The sequence below is a fragment of the Cucurbita pepo genome, chromosome 6, assembly GCF_057944985.1.
Source record: "Cucurbita pepo subsp. pepo isolate OVF chromosome 6, ASM5794498v1, whole genome shotgun sequence".
Taxonomy (NCBI): Eukaryota; Viridiplantae; Streptophyta; class Magnoliopsida; order Cucurbitales; family Cucurbitaceae; genus Cucurbita; species Cucurbita pepo.
The window spans coordinates 8,678,396-8,697,839 of NC_141803.1; the positions used below are offsets into that span (position 1 = coordinate 8,678,396).

At 35.5% G+C, this 19,444-nt stretch overlaps 1 protein-coding gene across 1 annotated transcript; it reads left to right on the plus strand.

Moving 5' to 3' along the window:
* Positions 1-12,590: 12,590 nt before the first annotated feature.
* On the plus strand, positions 12,591-13,086 carry LOC147792260 (uncharacterized). The gene is made up of 2 exons (XM_087124821.1): positions 12,591-12,883; positions 12,951-13,086. Exons 1-2 carry the CDS (start codon positions 12,591-12,593, stop codon positions 13,084-13,086), a joined length of 429 nt encoding a protein of 142 aa, XP_086980947.1.
* The last annotated feature ends 6,358 nt before the right edge of the window (positions 13,087-19,444 follow it).

The window sequence follows — 19,444 nt, forward strand, 5'->3', positions numbered from 1 at the left end:
TGTTTTGCGAGCCAATATCAAGAATCGCATTGAAAATTGACGATTCTTAATTATCAAGACGTACCCTTACTGACTTATTGCAAATCAGAAAATGATGACTTAGGTAAATAAGGGTGTTCGCACCATGACAAGTTATTCAACCAGACCATATTATTCAACCAGACCATATTATTTTATGAAGATTGTTCAAACTCGAATTTTAGGAATCTTCATCACTCGATTCTTGTCTTGAAACATTGCCCATAACTTCGTATTTATAGATCAAGCTTGCATCGCCATTGATTGTACTAGAATTGTGGTGAATTTTCTCATTTTTTTTATTTTAAACATTTCTAAAATTTAAGTCATAAATATCTAAAACGATGAAGGTGCTACCGACATTGGTTTTCAACTTTAACCATATGATCTACAGAACCTTGAGCCTTGTTAAACATATCCAAATAGTATCTCAATCCAACGATTGAATGTGAATATTTGATTGACTTTCTTCTGCTGGACGGTTCTGGAACAAAATTTGGTTGCAGATTCTTTTTTAATTACAGTTTTGTAATTAAGTGGTGCTTCAAGGGTATTTTTTTTGGTAATTTGTCACATTTGGAATATTTTATGATTATTTTCCTCAAAACATCCATACTTTTTCTTAAAATCCTTCATCCCTTGATGTTGTTGGTAAGTTTTTCCTTCTTGACCATCTTGAAATTCCTTCTAGATAAGGAAAATCGAGAAAGATCCTTGGTAATTGAAAAAATGACTTTTTTGCCGTTTTCTCCTACTTTTTCCTTTCCAATCTTTGACCAAAGGCCTTAAATTCTTAAAATTATTTCTAACGGCGTAGAAATGACTTGCTAAGACTCTCGTCATTCTTGATCCTCTTAATTTCTTTCCTTGAATTCTTTGGATCTTACACGGGCGGCTTGTTCTTATTGGAGCTAATTTCCTTTATTTTTAGGGGTGTTACATCATATCTCGTCACTTGGCTCCCCAAGTCGTATTTATCAATCACAGTTTTGTACATGATCCTAAGATGAATTGGTTAACTCTTTACTAGTCTCTATGTCGTACATCTACGTATCATGAATATATGAGGTCCACTCTTTCTTAGAACATTTTCCATACTACACTGAAAATAATTATTTGATTCATAAGCATCATAAACAAAACCTTAAACCAAACGACCACCAAGAGATCTAGATCAGCTAAATAAGGTTCATTTGAAATAGTTCTTGTTTTTTTCTATTAAATGATGGAACTATTTGATAACTATTTGGAATATGGAAATGAATTTTATGTTATGGTCGTTCGGGTACTTCACCTTGTCTAATTTTCATAGTGTCTCACGACCTTGCCTAACGGGGCTTTTATTTGGTCATCATATGTAAGGACCGGTCTGAGTAATTAAAACACAACACAATAGTTAAAACACAAAACGTTTCAAAACAAATGGGTTGAAGACGACGGGTGAGGCTTGTCTATGACACCTACTCTAGAGTCGGCTCCCAACCTCGACTAAATCCTTATTACCTGAAAAAACAAAAAAAATCAAAATAAGGAAGGAGTACAAGACTCAGTAAGTAGCCTACTTGTAGGCTCTTAATCGTGTCCTTTATATGCTAGGATATTGCACTCTTTCTTTTCTTGTTCTTGTTTTTGTTGTAAGTACCTAGGCCCCTTAGTTCTGTTTCTGACTTGAACTTCTATTAAGAATGAGAAATAGAATTGGGATCGAAAGCGCAATCTTCATTAATATTCACAATGTTTAAATAGGATACAAGGTACCAACTAATACCTAACAATAAGGGAAAATATAAACTAACTAAATCTTGAGAATAAAATAAAATATACTACCAATCAAATCATGAAGGAAAAAATATTAATTGATTATGAATATCTAAGATATATTCAAGAACTAATTATTATACTATGTTGTCCACATATTATATCTTAATATTCCCCCTCAAGTTGGAGGGTGTATGTCAATCACACCCAACTTGTCTTTCAAAAAATCAAATTAATGTCTTCCTAAAGTTTTAGTGAAAATATCTACAAATTGCATTTTAGTCGAAACATAACATGGTTTGATGATTCCAACTTGTATTTTTTCTCGAACTATATGATAATCTATTTCTATGTGTTTCGTACGTTGGTGAAAAACTGGATTGGCTGCTATGTGTAATGCTGCTTGATTATCACAATACAATAATGCTGGTTCTAACAGTGGAACTTCCAAGTCTTGACGAATATATCTTATCCAAGTTAACTTTAAACAAGTATTTTTCATATCTCGATACTCGGCTTCTGCTGATGATCTGGACACATTGGTTTGTCTTTTAGACTTCCATGGAATAATTGAATTTTCAAGGAAAATGCAGAACCCAGAAATAGACCGCTTGGTAGTTCGACAACCACCCCAGTCTGAATCACAATATGCTTGTAATCTTAAGTTGTTTTCAGATGGTAGTAGAAGTCCTTGACAAGTTGTACATTTGTTGTATCTCAGAACTCGAAGAGCTGCCTCCCAATATGGTTTACGTGGTTCATGCATAAATTGACTAAGCATACGAACTAAATACACTATGTCAGGCCTAGTAACGGATAAATATATTAATCTGTCAATCAACCGTTTGTATGTACTTGGATAATTCAACTTCTCTCCATCCGTTAAAGAAAGTTTTAGATTTTGCTCCATAGGAAATTTTTCTGAACGTGCTTCTGTAAGACCTGTGTCTTGAAGAATGTCTAGAGCATACTTCCTTTAAGACATAAAAATTTCTTTTCTAGACCTAGAAAATTCAATGCCTAGGAAATATTTCAAATTCCCTAAATCTTTGATAAGACATTTCTCGAGTAAACTAATTTTGAGATGTTGAATTTCTTTGAGCATTGTCTTTATTTTGTATATAAAGAGTAATCTGCTACTGAATGTAGCCTGCATATTGTATAGTGGTAGAGAATATGGAGAAACAATTGCGAGAAGCCTGTTTTAAACCATAGAGAGATTTATGGAGCCGACATACTATATTCTCCCCCTGTCGGCGAATACCTGGTGGTAAAGACATATAGACTTTCTCATCTAGATTACCATGGAGAAAGACATTTTGAACATCCAACTAATGAGTGAACCATTTTCGAGCAACGACAATAGTGAGTAAGCAACAAAGTGTAGTAAGTTTCGCTGCAAGAGAAAATGTCTCTTTGTAATCAACACCCTCAACATGAGTGTATCCCTTTGCTACCAATGGAGTTTTATAACGTTAAACAGAACCCTCAGAATTGTGTTTAATCTTGTACACCCAACGACAACCAATAGCTTTATGGCCAGGTGGAAGAGGAACGAGGGAAGTATGCTGCAATTTCATCATTCATAGTCTGCGGCCATAATGGGTCGCCAACTGCCTCATCATAGGTTTTAGGTTCTGTCTTGGCTGTAAAAAGTGTTAGAAAAGTACGTTGAGTAGGAGAAAAAGGAGAAAATGAAAGGTAATGATGAAGGGGATACTTGGTGCTAGTGTTGGGATTTGAGCTAGAGGTTAAATGATTGGCTCCAGAAGACATCTCATAAACATTATAACAAGCTAGAAGCTGTTTGGTACGAGTAGAACGTCGGAGTGGAACTGATGTATCAGGTGGGATAAGGTTAGAACTAGTGGTTGAATCTTGAGAAGGAACAGAAGGCGGAGGAGACGACGAAGCAGTAGGTGAAGGAATAGAAGGTAGGGGAGGACTATAATGGATGTTTCAGTAGGATGAATCTTGAAATGGTAAAATGGGAGTTAAAGGAGCTAATGTCAAAGTTTGTGAAGCTGATGAAAAAGGAAAATCATCGTCACAAAATTTAACAGCACGACTGATAAAAAAAAATATTTAATTTGCATGTCATACAATTTGTAACCTTTGTGACCACAAGGATATCCTACGAAAACACAAAGAATTGCCCGAGGTTCAAATTTTTGCTTTGGGTGTACTACAGTTGCATAACACTTACAACCAAAAAGTTTAAGATGGTGAAATGTAGGTGGTCGTTTGTAGAGTGCTTCAAAGGGTGTCTTGTTAGATAACAATGGTGATGGTGTTCTATTTATAAGATAAACAACAGTCAAAATGAACTCTCACCAAAAATTAAGTGGAATCTGTGACTGAAAGAGAAGAGACCTAGCTACATTTAGCATATATCGATGGTTGCATTCTACGACTCTATTTATTATTATTTTTTTTTTGGAATATAGGCACAAGTGCGCTGAAAGTCAATGTCACAAAAAGAAAAAAATGGTTGCAAAGATAAGAACTCAGTCCCATTGTCTGATCTATCTATCTTGATAGTAGTATGAAATTGAGTTTGAATGAATTTAACAAAGTTCATTTACAAATGATGTACTTCTGATTTATGTCGCATAAGAAAAACCCAAGTACATCGAGTAAAATCATCATCAATAGTGAGAAAAAAACGCAAACCATAATGGGTTAGAAATTTATGTGGTCCCCAAACATCACAATGTAACATATCGATGGCAGAATGAATTGTTATCGAGCTTCTTGGGAAAGATATTCTAGTTTGTTTTGCTAATGGGCAAATACTACAGTTATGAGAAAAAATAGCATTATTAAGATGCAATTGCTCAGCTAGAAATTTAAAACAAGAAAAAGAAGGATGACCTAGGCGTAAATGCAACAAATTAGATGACTGAGATACTTGGTGAGCTGAAGATTTGATTCGAGATGGAGAAATAGACAGAGACCTCTGAATTGTTTACCTAAGACAATCATCCTCAATGTAGCCAAGTCCTGCATAACACAAGAATCAGGATAGAAACTGACATAACATTTCATGTCATTGGTAAGTTTGCTAATGGACATTAGGTTTAAATTGAATGAAGGCACACATAAAACATTGTTTAATTTAAGGTGAGGATTAAAGGAAACATTGCCAGTATTGTGACACATGTGCTGTCCCTCCATTAGGCAAATTTATTGTAGATATGGTGGCAACGTTTGGTTCATTCATAATAGAAGCTTCGGATACTATATGATTCGTAGTATCCATAGCTCCTGTATCGAGAATCCATGGATTAGAACTTGTAGAGTTAATAGATATTGCAGATACTGGAAACAAACCTGCAGCATTGATGCTATTGTCAAAATTACTAGAAGGATGATGATTGAGTGCAGATAATGCTTGTGCTAACTGTTGTAATTGCTAAGAAGAAAAATTTGGAATGGAATTAGGTGACTGTTCTTTTGTATTCAACTGAGAAACATCGGCCATATTTGCAAATGATCGATATCCATGATTCTTGCGTTGATTGACTTTTATTGCCCTTCCATAATTATTTTTCTGTCGACATCGATCTTCTTTATGTTCCCTTCTATCATAAAATTTATAGTAAAACGTAACGATTCGACACTCATCAATTGTATGACCACTTTTATTGCAGTGTTCACATGATTCGTCTTTGGCGAATTTTGAATATGTTGTTTTCTTCCGCACTGTTGATGCAATCGAGAAATTCTCAGTAGGTTTAGAAGTTACCAGATACTACATCTCTTCTTGTACAAGTAATGAATAGGCTTGTCTCACATTAGGTAATGGGGTCATCATCAATATGTTAGATCTCACCGTTTTATAAGACTCGTACAGCCTCATGAGTAGTTGCATCAACTTGTCTTCTTCGCGTTGATCATGTATTTGACGTTGATTATAGGTAAATGGTGTGCGGTGTTAAAATATCATCACTATCCCAATAGAATCAAGCCTAATAATTATACGAGCCCATTGTATATTTATTTTAGTAGAGATTTTAGGAAAGATACTAGATATTTTAGGAAAGAGATCTTGATATTTTAGGAAAAAGATTTAGATTTGTTAGGTCTAGATTGTGTAGGGTGTAGTATAAATACCCCTCGACCCTACCTAGTTTTTCATCCCAAGAAATCCGAAACAATATAAAGTAGTAGTATTCTACAAAGTGTCTTGTATTTTCTTCTCAATTGGTCTTAATAAAGAGTGCGAGTGTTTCCCACATAGAGTTGTGTTCAATAATCTAGTATCAGAGCGAGGTTAGTATAGGTTGTCTGATCTCTTGGAATTCTTAGTATACTTTGTGGCTGCAGCAGCTTTGTCTGATCATCCACATCAGAAACGATTTCTTGATATTATTAGTGAGTGAGTTTCTTTGTGTCGAAAATGCTTGTTTGGTATTACTGAGATATTGTCAACACGATGGGTGACTTCCAAATCGTAGGAGGAATCAAAAAACTCAACAACAACTACTACAATACGTGGGTAACATGCATGATGTCCTATTTACAAGGACAGGATCTTTGGGAGATCATTGGCGGGAGTGAAACTATGTCGGCAGTAGAGGATTCTAACGATGCCTTGCGCAAATGAAAAATCAAAGCAGGCAAAGCAATGTTTGCCTTGAAGGCCACAATCGAAGAAGAGATGTTAGAACATATTTGGGATGACAAGATACCGAAAGAAGCATGGGACACGTTCGTGGTGTTGTTCTCCAAGAAGAACGATACGTGGCTACAACTTCTAGAGAACAAGCTATTGTCAATTTCACAACATGACATGACGATTGCTCAGTACTTCCACAAAGTCAAGATGATCTGCCGAGAGATTACTAAACTAGAATTGAAGTCTACAATTGGAGAAGATCGAATGAAGAGGATCATTATCAAAAAATTGCGACCATACTATATAAGCTTCATTATTGCTGTACAAGGATGACCCACTCAATCATCACATTAAAGGGTGAAGAAGAAGCACTCTACACGAGTGAAAGTCGGGGCAACGATAAGCCATCTTCTAAACATGGATACAAGAATGGTGACAAAAGAATGAGTCATCAAGGAACTGCACAACCTGAGAGAGCTCAGAAGAATGACAACAGGAGTTCTCAAGGAAAGAGATTTGAAGCTAATTGCTATAATTGAAGGAAGAAGGGCCACATGTCTAGAGATTGTTGGTCCAAGAAAAATCTGTCGAAAGCAATGTGGCATCCTCCAACATGGAGATGGAGGAGAAATGGGACGCAGAGGTACTATATGCCATAGAAGAAGACGAGCTAGCACTCATGGCGACGATGGGAGACCATATAAATTATTTGAATGACTGGATCGTTGATTCAGGATGCTCAACCCATATAACTGGCGATCAGAGTAAATTGCAAGACAAGAAAGAGTACAAAGGAAGCCATATGATACGCAGAGCAAATTACGACAATCATGTCTGGCAAAAAATCTAATACAGTGTCACTATATAATGTTTATCATGTACCGGATATAAAGAAGAGCTTGTTGTTAGTGCCACAACTAACAACATGAGGAAACTACGTCTTGTTTGGGCAAAAAGATGTAAAAGTCTATCAAGTTGCTAAGATAATAGGAAAGCTGACAATAAAAGGACGAAGAGTGGAGTCTGTTTACGTCCTATTTGCAGAGTCTGCCTATATTGACAAGACTCAAAAGAATGAGACGACAGATCTATGACATGCAAGATTGGACATGTTAGCTACCATAAGTTGAAGCTAATTATGCAGAAATCCATGCTCAAAGGTCTACCACAACATCTAAGAAATTCTACAACAGATGAAAGTCTTACCAGATTCAAACATCGAAGAAATTCTACAACAGATGATGGGGGAGCAAAATACGCAAATTAAATAAAAGGTTGATGCGACTGAAGATCCAAGTGACATTGGTATTGGAAAGCAAGAGGTGACTCAATCAAGCGAATCTGATAAAAATGAAACGACACGTCAGCAACTTAGGCGATCAAATAGAATCCGAAGGCCAAATCCTAAGTATGCAAATGCAGCTATTGTAGAAGACAGAGTTTTCGAACTAGAGACATATGAAGAGGAATCACAAAACTCGGTTTGGCAGAAAGCGATGGAGGAAGAAATTATAGCCCTAGAGCATAATCAAACTTGGGAACAAGTGCCAAGACGTAGAAGTTGATCGCACAGAAGTTGATCGCATAGAAGTTGATCGCATAGATGAAGGATTGTTTCTCTGCCAACAAAAGTATACAAGAGATATGCTTCAGAAGTTCAACATGTTAGAGTGCAAGCATCGACGGAGACAAATGCCAAGATTTGTGAACATGAAGAAAAAAAGTTGAATGATGAAACGACATACCGACAACTAGTAGGTAGTCTTATCTGCCTAACTTTAACTCGGCCTGATATTTCTTATGCAGTTGGGATTATGAGTCGGTACGTGCGAAGAACAAAGAAGCCCCATTTGGATGCAACTCGACGGATTTTCAGATATGTCAAAGGTACAATCGACTATGGTCTTTTGTACAAAAGAAGCAAAGACTGCAAACTAGTTGAATACTATGATGCTAACAATGCAGGAGACCACGAAACTCGGGGATCAACCACTGGGTATGTGTTCAAGTTTTGTTCGGGAACAATTTCATGGTGTAGGAAGAGACAACCAACAGTATCATTATCAACTAAACAAGCAGAGTATAGAGCAGCAGCTGAAGCAGCTCAGGAAAGTACATGGCTGAAACTCTTGAGGGAAGATTTGCACCAGAAATTGACTATCCAATATCACTTAATTGCGACAACTATTAAACACGTCTACAAACCTTCTTTAATATTTAATTCAAGTCAAATACTTAAGCTACGGAGAATTAATGAGCCTAAAGACATCACTCAAACCTATATGTCGACCATACAAAAGTCTTTAAATGTAATAGCAAAAAGAAATAACAAAAGTTAAGTTAAAAAAAAAAAGAGTAATAATAAATAAATAAAAACCATCCTTTCCCACTTCTCTCAACAAACCTCTCATCCCTTTCCCAATTATCTCTCCTCAACCCACCTATTATTCTAGACTATCAAGTTGTGAAAAAAAAAAAAAAAAAAAAAACTAAAATAGTCTCCACCCATACACTCAAATGGACGTGATGAGAGATCTGGTCATATTGTTAAGGTATATGTTAATTTTTTTTTCCATTTATTGTAATTTCATTTTAGAAAATCACATTAAATTATACGTTAAATATTCCCTAATTGCTGCAATTGTTTAGGTTTGAGTTAGAAATTAGATGTCAATATATTTATACGAATTTTAGTAAATCACATTAATTAGTAATGTCACGTCAGTAATTATCAGTAACTTCATATCGTAATTCCATATAAGTGGACAAATGAATAAATTAAAAATCCGTCAAATATTTGTGAACACACTAAAAAAAGGAAAGATTTTAAAACGGTTAATTGAATGAAAAATAAAATAAATTGAAAGATTTGAAGGTAAGAATCCGAGCCCAGAGAAGAGATGAGGGAGAGATAAGGGAAAATATAAAAACAAAAAAACAAAAAAGAACGGAATGAAAAGCACCAGAAGAGAGAGAGAAAGAAAAAAAAGAGAGGAAGATCTCAAAAGTACTAGATTGTTATCCTAGTAATAAACATATATTCTTATTTTTAAAGTAATTTTCAAATATATTATGAAACTATAGTATCAAATAAATTGTATGTCACCCATAATTGTATTGTTAGACATATTATATTCCAAAAAATATTAAATCTAAATGGAAAGATTAAGAATTTGTTAAATACTTAATAAAATTTAGGAGTTAGAATTACGGAAGAAATTCGGTGAATATCTTTAATAAGGTGAAGCACCTTGGCATAAGTGAGAACGAATTCGAGGAGCAAAAGCAAGCTAATTTGTAGTTAGATAGAACTTAGGCTAAGGCCATCCAAGTAAGTGGTCTTACTATTGGCATGGTTATATTTGATGTCGACACGTGCCTCGTAGTTTTGCACGTGTCATATATATCAATATGTGTGAATTGTTTATAGATCAATATGCTTATAATATGATATGTATATGTTATAATATGTGAATTGTACAATAACACTTACGATACGAGGTGTTCAATGATATGTTTGAGATAGGATACGAGAAGGATGCACTAAACGTAATGTAACGATAGGAGTAAGATATGTTCATGGAACATTAAGGTTAGGGTATGTATCGAAGTGCTATGGACATGAGAGATTGACAAAAACTGGTCACGATCGATTGATAAAAGAATAAGATAGGTTTATGGGTAGAAAGGGATACAATTATGATAGATTGATAGAAGATAGCATTCGATATGACTAAGGTACGTTCATGTAATGATATGACTGTGACATGTATAAGAACGTTATGGCTATGATAAGTTAGGAAACGATATGACCACTAAAAGTTTACAATATGGTATGATTATGATACGACATGTGAATGACGGATATATGTATATGTTCTCATATGATATGAAAATGACATGAAATATGCCATGGTATGAGATATGTGATAAATTGACATGTTTACGATATGATATATTGTGATGCGATATGTATATGATGAAATGTTATGTTAACAGCATGGAACGTTATGTTATGTCTCCTAAATTGTGTGTATACAGCATGATATGAATGTCATGAAATCACGATAAATGGCATGAAATATAACCCGGTTAGAATTATGTATGTTATGAGAAATGATATGATATGAATGAAAAACTGTGGCGAGGTTATATTTAATAATGTTGAAAACGAAAAAATATTGGGACCTCATGCATTATCTGTGCTCATGCATTTGGGGATACCCCTATTCCATCACGATGGTACGACGCGTACACCACGAGGCAGGTGAAGTATCATCATGTTTTACATAATGCTACCGTGATGGTTACTAATTCTAATTGGCGTCCGGCTTAATTCTTCCACAGTCCCTTAAATTTTACTTAACTTAGGGTTCATATAGATTTTTAACCATTCCTACCAGAAAAACTTGAGAAATGTCTAGATTTGTTTGAAAAATTTCTATACATTCCTCATCGTGAATCTCCTACTTAACTTAGGGTTCATCGTGAATCTACCAGGTATGTATCGAAGTGCTATGGACATGAGAGATTGACAAAAACGATATGGTCACGATCGATTGATAAAAGAATAAGATAGGGTTATGGGTAGAAAGGGATACAATTATGATAGATTGATAGAAGATAGCATTCGATATGACTAAGGTACGTTCATGTAATGATATGACTGTGACATGTATAAGAACGTTAAGGCTATGATAAGTTAGGAAACGATATGACCACTAAAAGTTTACAATATGGTATGATTATGATACGACATGTGAATGACGGATATATATATATGTTCTCATATGATATAAAAATGGCATGAAATATGCCATGGTATGAGATATGTGATAGATTTTTAACCATTCCTACCGGTAAAACTTGAGAAATGTCTAGATTTGTTTGAAAAATTTCTATACATTCCTTATCATAAATCTCCCACTTTGCTCAATCTCAAGTCATGGTTTCATAATTGTATGTCATATTTTAGATACCTCATATCACAATCCATGTCGTACATTGTGACACTTTTAAATCACCTCGAAACTTTCACATCTACCGTTGTCCTGAAACGTTCCTTTAAGTCTCACACTGATAAGAAACATTAAAAGTGGAAAAGAAAATTTAAACATGTGAAATAAAATTAATGTAAAATAATCCCACAAAAATGTTTACTTTCCCACTACGAGTCATCTCCATGTAGAAAAAAGAAAACCCTTCGAGGTGGCCGAGAAAAGGGGTAAATCTAAGTGTGACTGCCAGAGTTCATAGGACGCCATGGACGTCGAGCTTTGACATATTCGTTGTTACTCTTTTGAAGAGTTCAACATGAAGCCTCCATTATTTCTTCTCCTTTTCTTTTTTCACCCTACAAATTTGAATCTCTCTTTGGTGTATGATTTATGCAACTCTTGAAGCATAAATTGTTGGATCTGTATAATTTTAAATGAATATTTGAAGGTATATAGTTTATTGGGGATTGAAATTAAAATTAAAAATTAAAAATTAGGGTCCACTTTGGTTTTATTTATTTGTATTAAGTTAATGATGGATTATTTTAAAAAATAAAAGCTAATAATTAGCCTAAGCAATTATTAGCTTAATTTAAATTGAGTAGCCTGTTATTCAAAATCTAAATATATTGCTTAGGCTAATTATTACAAGATTTTCTGCAGATTTTTAGGTAGATTTTCTGAATATGTTTTGTATTCTCTGTATAAATATGGAGCATTCTTGCTCTTCATAATTCAATCTTCTCATTAATCATTCAATCAATCCCTCTTTCACTAACAATTGGTATCAGAGCTATCTTCTTAAGGGATCTGTGAGATCAAAATGGGAGAATCAAGTTTTTCAGCTGTTGCACCACCAGTCTTCGATGGAGACAATTATCAAATGTGGGTAGTACGTATGGAGACTTATTTGGAGGCCTTGGATCTTTAGGAAGCAATAGAAGAGGATTACGAGGTCCCTCCGCTTCCAGCAGATCCTAATGTAGCACAAATCAAATTACAGAAGGAAAGAAGACAAGGAAATCAAAGGCAAAAGCTTGTCTATTTGCCGCTGTATCTGAAATGATCTTCATGCGAATAATGTCCCTCAAAACAGCAAAGAAATCTGGGATTATCTCAAGGCTCAATATGAAGGAGATGAGAGGATTCGTGGAATGAATGTCCTGAATTTGATCAGGGATTTCGAGTTGTAGAAGATGAAGGAGCCAGAGTCAGTAAAAGAGTACTCTGACAGACTTCTCAGCATCGCCAACAAGGTGAGATTGCTTGGTTCTGTATTAAATGATTCCAGGATCGTTGAAAAGCTGCTAGTCACTCTTCCAGAGAAGTTTGAAGCCACCATTACTACACTCGAGAACACCAAAGACTTGTCAAAGATTTCTCTTACAGAGCTCTTGAATGCTTTACAAGCGCAAGAGCGAAGAAGGTCTATGAGACAAGAAGGGGTGATTGAAGGTGCCTTACTTGTTACGCATCAAGACAGCCGCAGGTATAAAAACAACAAAAATTTCAAAAATCAATTGACGTATGGAGATTCATCTGCCAATTATCAAAAGACAAAAGGAGGAGGTTTCAAAAAACCCTATCTACCTTGTCGCCATTGTGAGAAGAAAGGTCATCCACCATACAAGTGTTGAAGAAGACCTGACGCCTTCTGCTCCAAATGCAATCAACTTGGACATGAAGCTGTGATCTGCAAAGCCAAAGATATGGTGAAAGAAGTCGATGCACAGGTCGTTGATCAAGAAGAAGAAGAAGAAGAAGATCAATTGTTTATGGTCACTTCTTCCTCAAGCAAAGAATCAAGCGAGAGCTGGTTGATTGACAGTGGGTGCACAAATCACATGACATATGACAAGGAGTTTTTTGAGGAATTAAGAGACATCGAAGATAAGAGAGTGAGGATTGGCAGTGGTGAACACTTGGAAATCAAGAGAAAAGGCACAGTAGCTATAACAAGCTATGAAGGTACAAAATTTATTCCAGATGTTTTATTTGTGCCTAAAATTGATCAAAATCTCTTGAGCGTTGGTCAGTTACTTAATAAAGGTTATAAAGTGTTGTTTGAGAATAAGCAGTGCTTGATCAAAGATGCTAGTGGCAAAGACTTGTTCAACGTCAAAATGAAAGGAAAAAGCTTTGCTCTAAATCCAACGGCCTTTATATCCAGAGCTAGTGCCACTGGGACTTGGCACAAAAGACTTGGGCACTTTCATCATCGAGGTTTGCTTTAGATACAGTCAAAGAAGCTGGTAGAAGAACTCACTGACATTGATGATGGCATGTCTCCTTACCGTGCTTGTAACTTTGGGAAGCAACATAGGCAACCCTTTCCTAAACAGGCATGGAGAGGCTCGAAAAAGTTGCAACTGGTTCATACTGATCTTTGTGGTCCTCAGCGAACACCATCACTAAATGGTAATCTTTATTACATTGCTTTTATTAATGATCTAACAAGAATGTGTTGGATATTCTTGCTGAAGCAAAAGTCAGAAGTTGCGGGTGTATTTTGGAAATTCAAAGCCAGAGTTGAGAATGAAGGTGCATGCTTCATTCAGACTGTAAGATCCGATAATGGAAAAGAGTACACTTCAGAAACTTTTAATAGGTTTTGTGAAGAGGCTGGAATTGAACATCAATTGACAACACCACACACTCCTCAACAGAATGGCGTTAGTGTCAAGAGGAATAGATTCATAATGGAGATGACGAGATGCATGCTTCATGAGAAGGATCTTCCAAAACGTTTTTGGGGAAAAGCAGCAAACACTGTTATGTGCTTGCAAAATCGAATTTCAATAAAAGTTGTGAAGGACCCGACACCATTTGAAGTTTGGTATGGTTACAAATCTTCTTTAAAGTTCGTTAGAGTGTTTGGGTGTCTTTGCTTCATTTACATTCCACAGGTCAAGCATGATAAGCTTGACAAAAAGTCAGAAGTTGGCATCTTTGTTGGCATGTTAGAAGAATCTAAAGATGAACGACAAGATGCTTTGGTTGATGATGCACCTGTCCGAGGAGGAGCTTTCAGTGATCGAGAAAAACAAAATCTGGGAGTTAGTTGATCGATCTCTAAACAAAAAAATAATTGGAGCAAGATGGGTGTTCAGAAAAAAGCTTGGAGTTCACAGCTTCTAAACAAGGAGTGTTAAAGATCACGTATTTGTTTAGATTGCTGTTAGTTAGTATCTAATTAAATCTCCGTTAGGAGTTAGATCTAGTTTTTTATTTGATTTAGTTTTGATTTGATTAGATTTTATTTTGATTTGTTTACTGGTTTGTTACCAGATTTTCTGCAGATTTTTAGGTAGATTTTCTAAATATGTTTTGTATTCTCTGTATAAATATGAAGCATTCTTGCTCTTCATAATTCAACCTTCTCATTAATCATTCAATCAATCCCTCTTTCACTAACAATTACGATATGAAGTTACTGATAGTTACTGACGTGACATTACTAATTAATATGATTTACTGAAATTCGTATAAATGTATTGACATCTAATTTCTAACTCAAACCTAAACAATTGCAGCAATTAGGGAATATTTAACTTATAATTTAGTGTGATTTTCTAAAAATGAAATTACAATAAATGGAAAAAAAAAATTAACATATACCTTAACAATATGACCAGATCTCTCTTCACGTCCATTTGAGTGTATGGGTGGAGACTATTTTAGTTTTTATTTATTTATTTATTTATTTTCACAACTCGATAGTCTATCATAATAGGTGGGTTGAGGAGAGATAATTGGGAAAGGGATGAGAGGTTTGTTGAGAGAAGTGAGGAAGGATGGTTTTTATTTATTTATTATTATTATTATTATTTTTTTAACTTAACTTTTGTTTTTTCTTTTTGCTATTACATTTAAAGACTCTTCTATGCTCGACATATAGGTTTGAGTGATGTCTTTAGGCTCATTAATTCTCCGTAGCTTAAGTATTTGACTTGAATTAAATATTAAAGGAGGTTTGTAGACCTGTTTAATAGTTGTCGCAATGAAGTGATATTGGATAGTCAACTTTTTGGTGCAAATCTTCCCTCAAGAGTTTCAGCTATGTACTTTCCTGAGCTGCTCTATACTCTGCTTGTGTAGTTGATAATGATACTGTTGGTTGTCTCTTGCTACACCAAGAAATTGTTCCCGATCAAAACTTGAACACATACCCAGTGGTTGATCCCCGAGTTTCGTGGTCTCCTTCATTGTCAGCATCATAGTATCCAACTAGTTTGCAGTCTTTGCTTCTTTTGTACAAAAGACCATAGTCGATTGTACCTTTGACATATCTGAAAATCCGTCGAGTTGCATCCAAATGGGGCTTCTTTGTTCTTCGCACGTACCGACTCATAACCCCAACTGCATAAGAAATATCAAGCCGAGTTAAAGTTAGGCAGATAAGACAACCTACTAGTTGTCGGTACGTCGTTTCATCATTCAACTTTTTTTCTTCATGTTCACAAATCTTGGCATTTGTCTCCGTCGATGCTTGCACTCTAACATGTTTTACTTCTGAAGCATATCTCTTGTATACTTTTGTTGGCAGAGAAACAATCCTTCATCTGTGCGATCAACTTCTACGTCTTGGCACTAGTTCCCAAGTTTGATTATGCTCTAGGGCTATAATTTCTTCCTCCATCGCTTTCTGCCAAACCGAGTTTTGTGATGCCTCTTCATATGTCTCTAGTTCGTAAACTCTGTCTTCTACAATAGCTGCATTTGCATACTTAGGATTTCGCCTTCGGATTCTATTTGATCGCCTAAGTTGCTGATGTGTCGTTTCATTTTTCTCAGATTTGCTTGATTGAGTCACCCTCTTGCTTTCCAATACCAATGTCACTTTGATCTTCAGGCGCATCAACCTTTTATTTAATTTGCGTATTTTGCTCCCCCATCATCTGTTGTAGAATTTCTTCGATGTTTGAATCGTGTAAGACTTTCATCTGTTGTAGAATTTCTTCGATGTTTGAATCTGGTAAGACTTTCATCTGTTGTAGAATTTCTTAGATGTTGTGGTAGACCTTTGAGCATGGATTTCTGCATAATTAGCTTCAACTTATGGTAGCTAACATGTCCAATCTTGCATGTCATAGATCTGTCGTCTCATTCTTTTGAGTCTTGTCAATATAGGCAGACTCTGCAAATAGGACGTAAACAGACTCCACTCTTCGTCCTTTTATTGTCAGCTTTCCTATTATCTTAACAGCTTGATAGACTTTTAAATCTTTTTGTCCAAACAAGACGTAGTTTTCTCATGTTGTTAGTTGTGGCACTGACAACAAGCTCTTCTTTATATCCGATACATGATAAACATTATACAGTGACACTCTATTAGATTTTTTGCCATACAATAGGCTCATATAATTATTAGGCTTGATTCTATTGGGAGTGATGATATTTTAACACCGCACACCATTTACCTATAATCAACGTCAAATACATGATCAACGCGAAGAAGACAAGTTGATGCAACTACTCATGAGGCTGAACGAGTCTTATAAAATGGTGAGATCTAACATATTGATGATGACCCCATTACCTAATGTGAGACAAGCATATTCATTACTTGTACAAGAAGAGATGTAGTATCGGGTAACTTCTAAACCTACTGAGAATTTCTCGATTGCATCAACAGTGCGGAAGAAAACAACATATTCAAAATTCGCCAAAGACGAATCATGTGAACACTGCAATAAAAGTGGTCATACAATTGATGAGTGTCGAATCGTTACGTTTTACTATAAATTTTGTGATAGAAGGGGACATAAAGAAGATCGATGTCGAAAGAAAAATAATTATGGAAGGGCAATACAAGTCAATCAACGCAAGAATCATGGATATTGATCATTTTCAAATATGGCCGATGTTTCTCAGTTGAATACAAAAGAACAGTCACCTAATTCCATTCCAAATTTGTCTTCTGGGGAATTACAACAGTTAGCACAAGCATTATCTGCACTCAATCATCATCCTTCTAGTAATTCTGACAATAGCATCAATGCTGCAGGTTTGTTTCCAGTATCTGCAATATCTATTAACTCTACAAGTTCTAATCCATGGATTCTCGATACGAGAGCTATGGATACTACGAATCATATAGTATCCGAAGCTTCTATTATGAATGAACCAAATGTTGCCACCATATCTACAATAAATTTGCCTAATGGAGGGACAGCACATGTGTCACAATATTGGCAATGTTTCCTTTAATCCTCACCTTAAATTAAACAATGTTTTATGTGTGCCTTCATTCAATTTAAACCTAATGTCCATCAGCAAACTTACCAATGACATGAAATGTTATGTCACCTTCTATCCTGATTCTTGTGTTATGCAGGACTTGGCTACATTGAGGATGATTGTCTCGGGTAAACAATTCGGAGGTCTCTGTCTATTTCTCCATCTTGAATCAAATCTTCAGCTCACCAAGTATCTCAGTCATCTAATTTGTGGCATTTACGCCTAGGTCATCCTTCTTTTTCTCGTTTTAAATTTCTAGCTGAGAAATTGCATATTAATAATGCTATTTTTTCTCATAACTGTAGTATTTGCCCATTAGCAAAACAAACTAGACTGTCTTTCCCAAGAAGCTCGATAACAACTCATTCTGCCTTCGATATGTTACATTGTGATGTTTGGGGACCACATAAATTTCTAACCCATTATGGTTTGCGTTTTTTTCTCACTATTGATGATGATTTTACTCGATGTACTTGGGTTTTTCTTATGCAACATAAATCAGAAGTACATCATTTGTTAATGAACTTTGTTAAATTCATTCAAACTCAATTTCATACTACTATCAAGATAGATAGATCAGACAATGGGACTGAGTTCTTATCTTTGCAACCATTTTTTACTTCTTGTGACATTGACTTTCAGCGCACTTGTGCCTATATTCCAAAAAAAAAAAAAAAAAAATGGAATCGTAGAATGCAACCATCGATATATGCTAAATATAGCTAGGTCTCTTCTCTTTCAGTCACAAGTTCCACTTAATTTTTGGTGAGAGTGCATTTTGACTGTTGTTTATCTTATAAATAGAACACTATCACCATTGTTATCTAACAAGACACCCTTTGAAAAACTCTACAAACGACCACCTACATTTCACCATCTTAAAGTTCTTGGTTGTAATTGTTATGCAACTGTAGTACACCCTAAGCAAAAATTTGAACCTCGGGCAATTCTTTGTGTTTTCGTAGGATATCCTTGTGGTGACAAAGGTTACAAATTGTATGACATGAAAATTAAAGTTTATTTTTAACAGTCGTGCTGTTAAATTTTGTGACGATGATTTTCCTTTTTCATCAGCTTCACAAACTTTGACATTAGCTCATTTAACTCTCATTTTACCATTTCAAGATTCATCCTACTGAAACATCCATTATAGTCCTCCCCTACCTTCTATTCCTTCACCTACTACTTCGTCGTCTCCTCCGCCTTCTGTTCCTTCTCCAGATTCACCCACTAGTTCTAACCTTATCCCACCTGATACATCAGTTCCACTCCGACGTTCTACTCATACCAAACAGCTTCTAGCTTGTTATAATGTTTATGAGAAGTCTTCTGGAGCCAATCATTTAACCTCTAGCTCAAGTCCCAACACTAGCACCAGGTACTTCATCATTACCTTTCATTCTCTCCTTTTTCTCCTACTCAACGTACTTTTCTAACTCTTATTACAGCCAAGACAGAACCTAAAACCTATGATGAGGCAGTTGGCGACCCATTATGGCCGCAGACTATGAATGATGAAATTGCAGCATACTTCTCTCGTTCCTCTACCACCTAGCCATAAAGATATTGGATGTCGTTGGGTGTACAAGATTAAACACAATTCTGAGGGTTCTGTTGAACATTATAAAACTCCATTGGTAGCAAAGGGATACACTCATGTTGAGGGTGTTGATTACAAAGAGACATTTTCTCTTGCAGCGAAACTTACTACACTTTGTTGCTTACTCACTATTGTAGTTGCTCTAAAATGGTTCACTCATTAGTTGGATGTTCAAAATGTCTTTCTCCATGGTAATCTAGACGAGAAAGT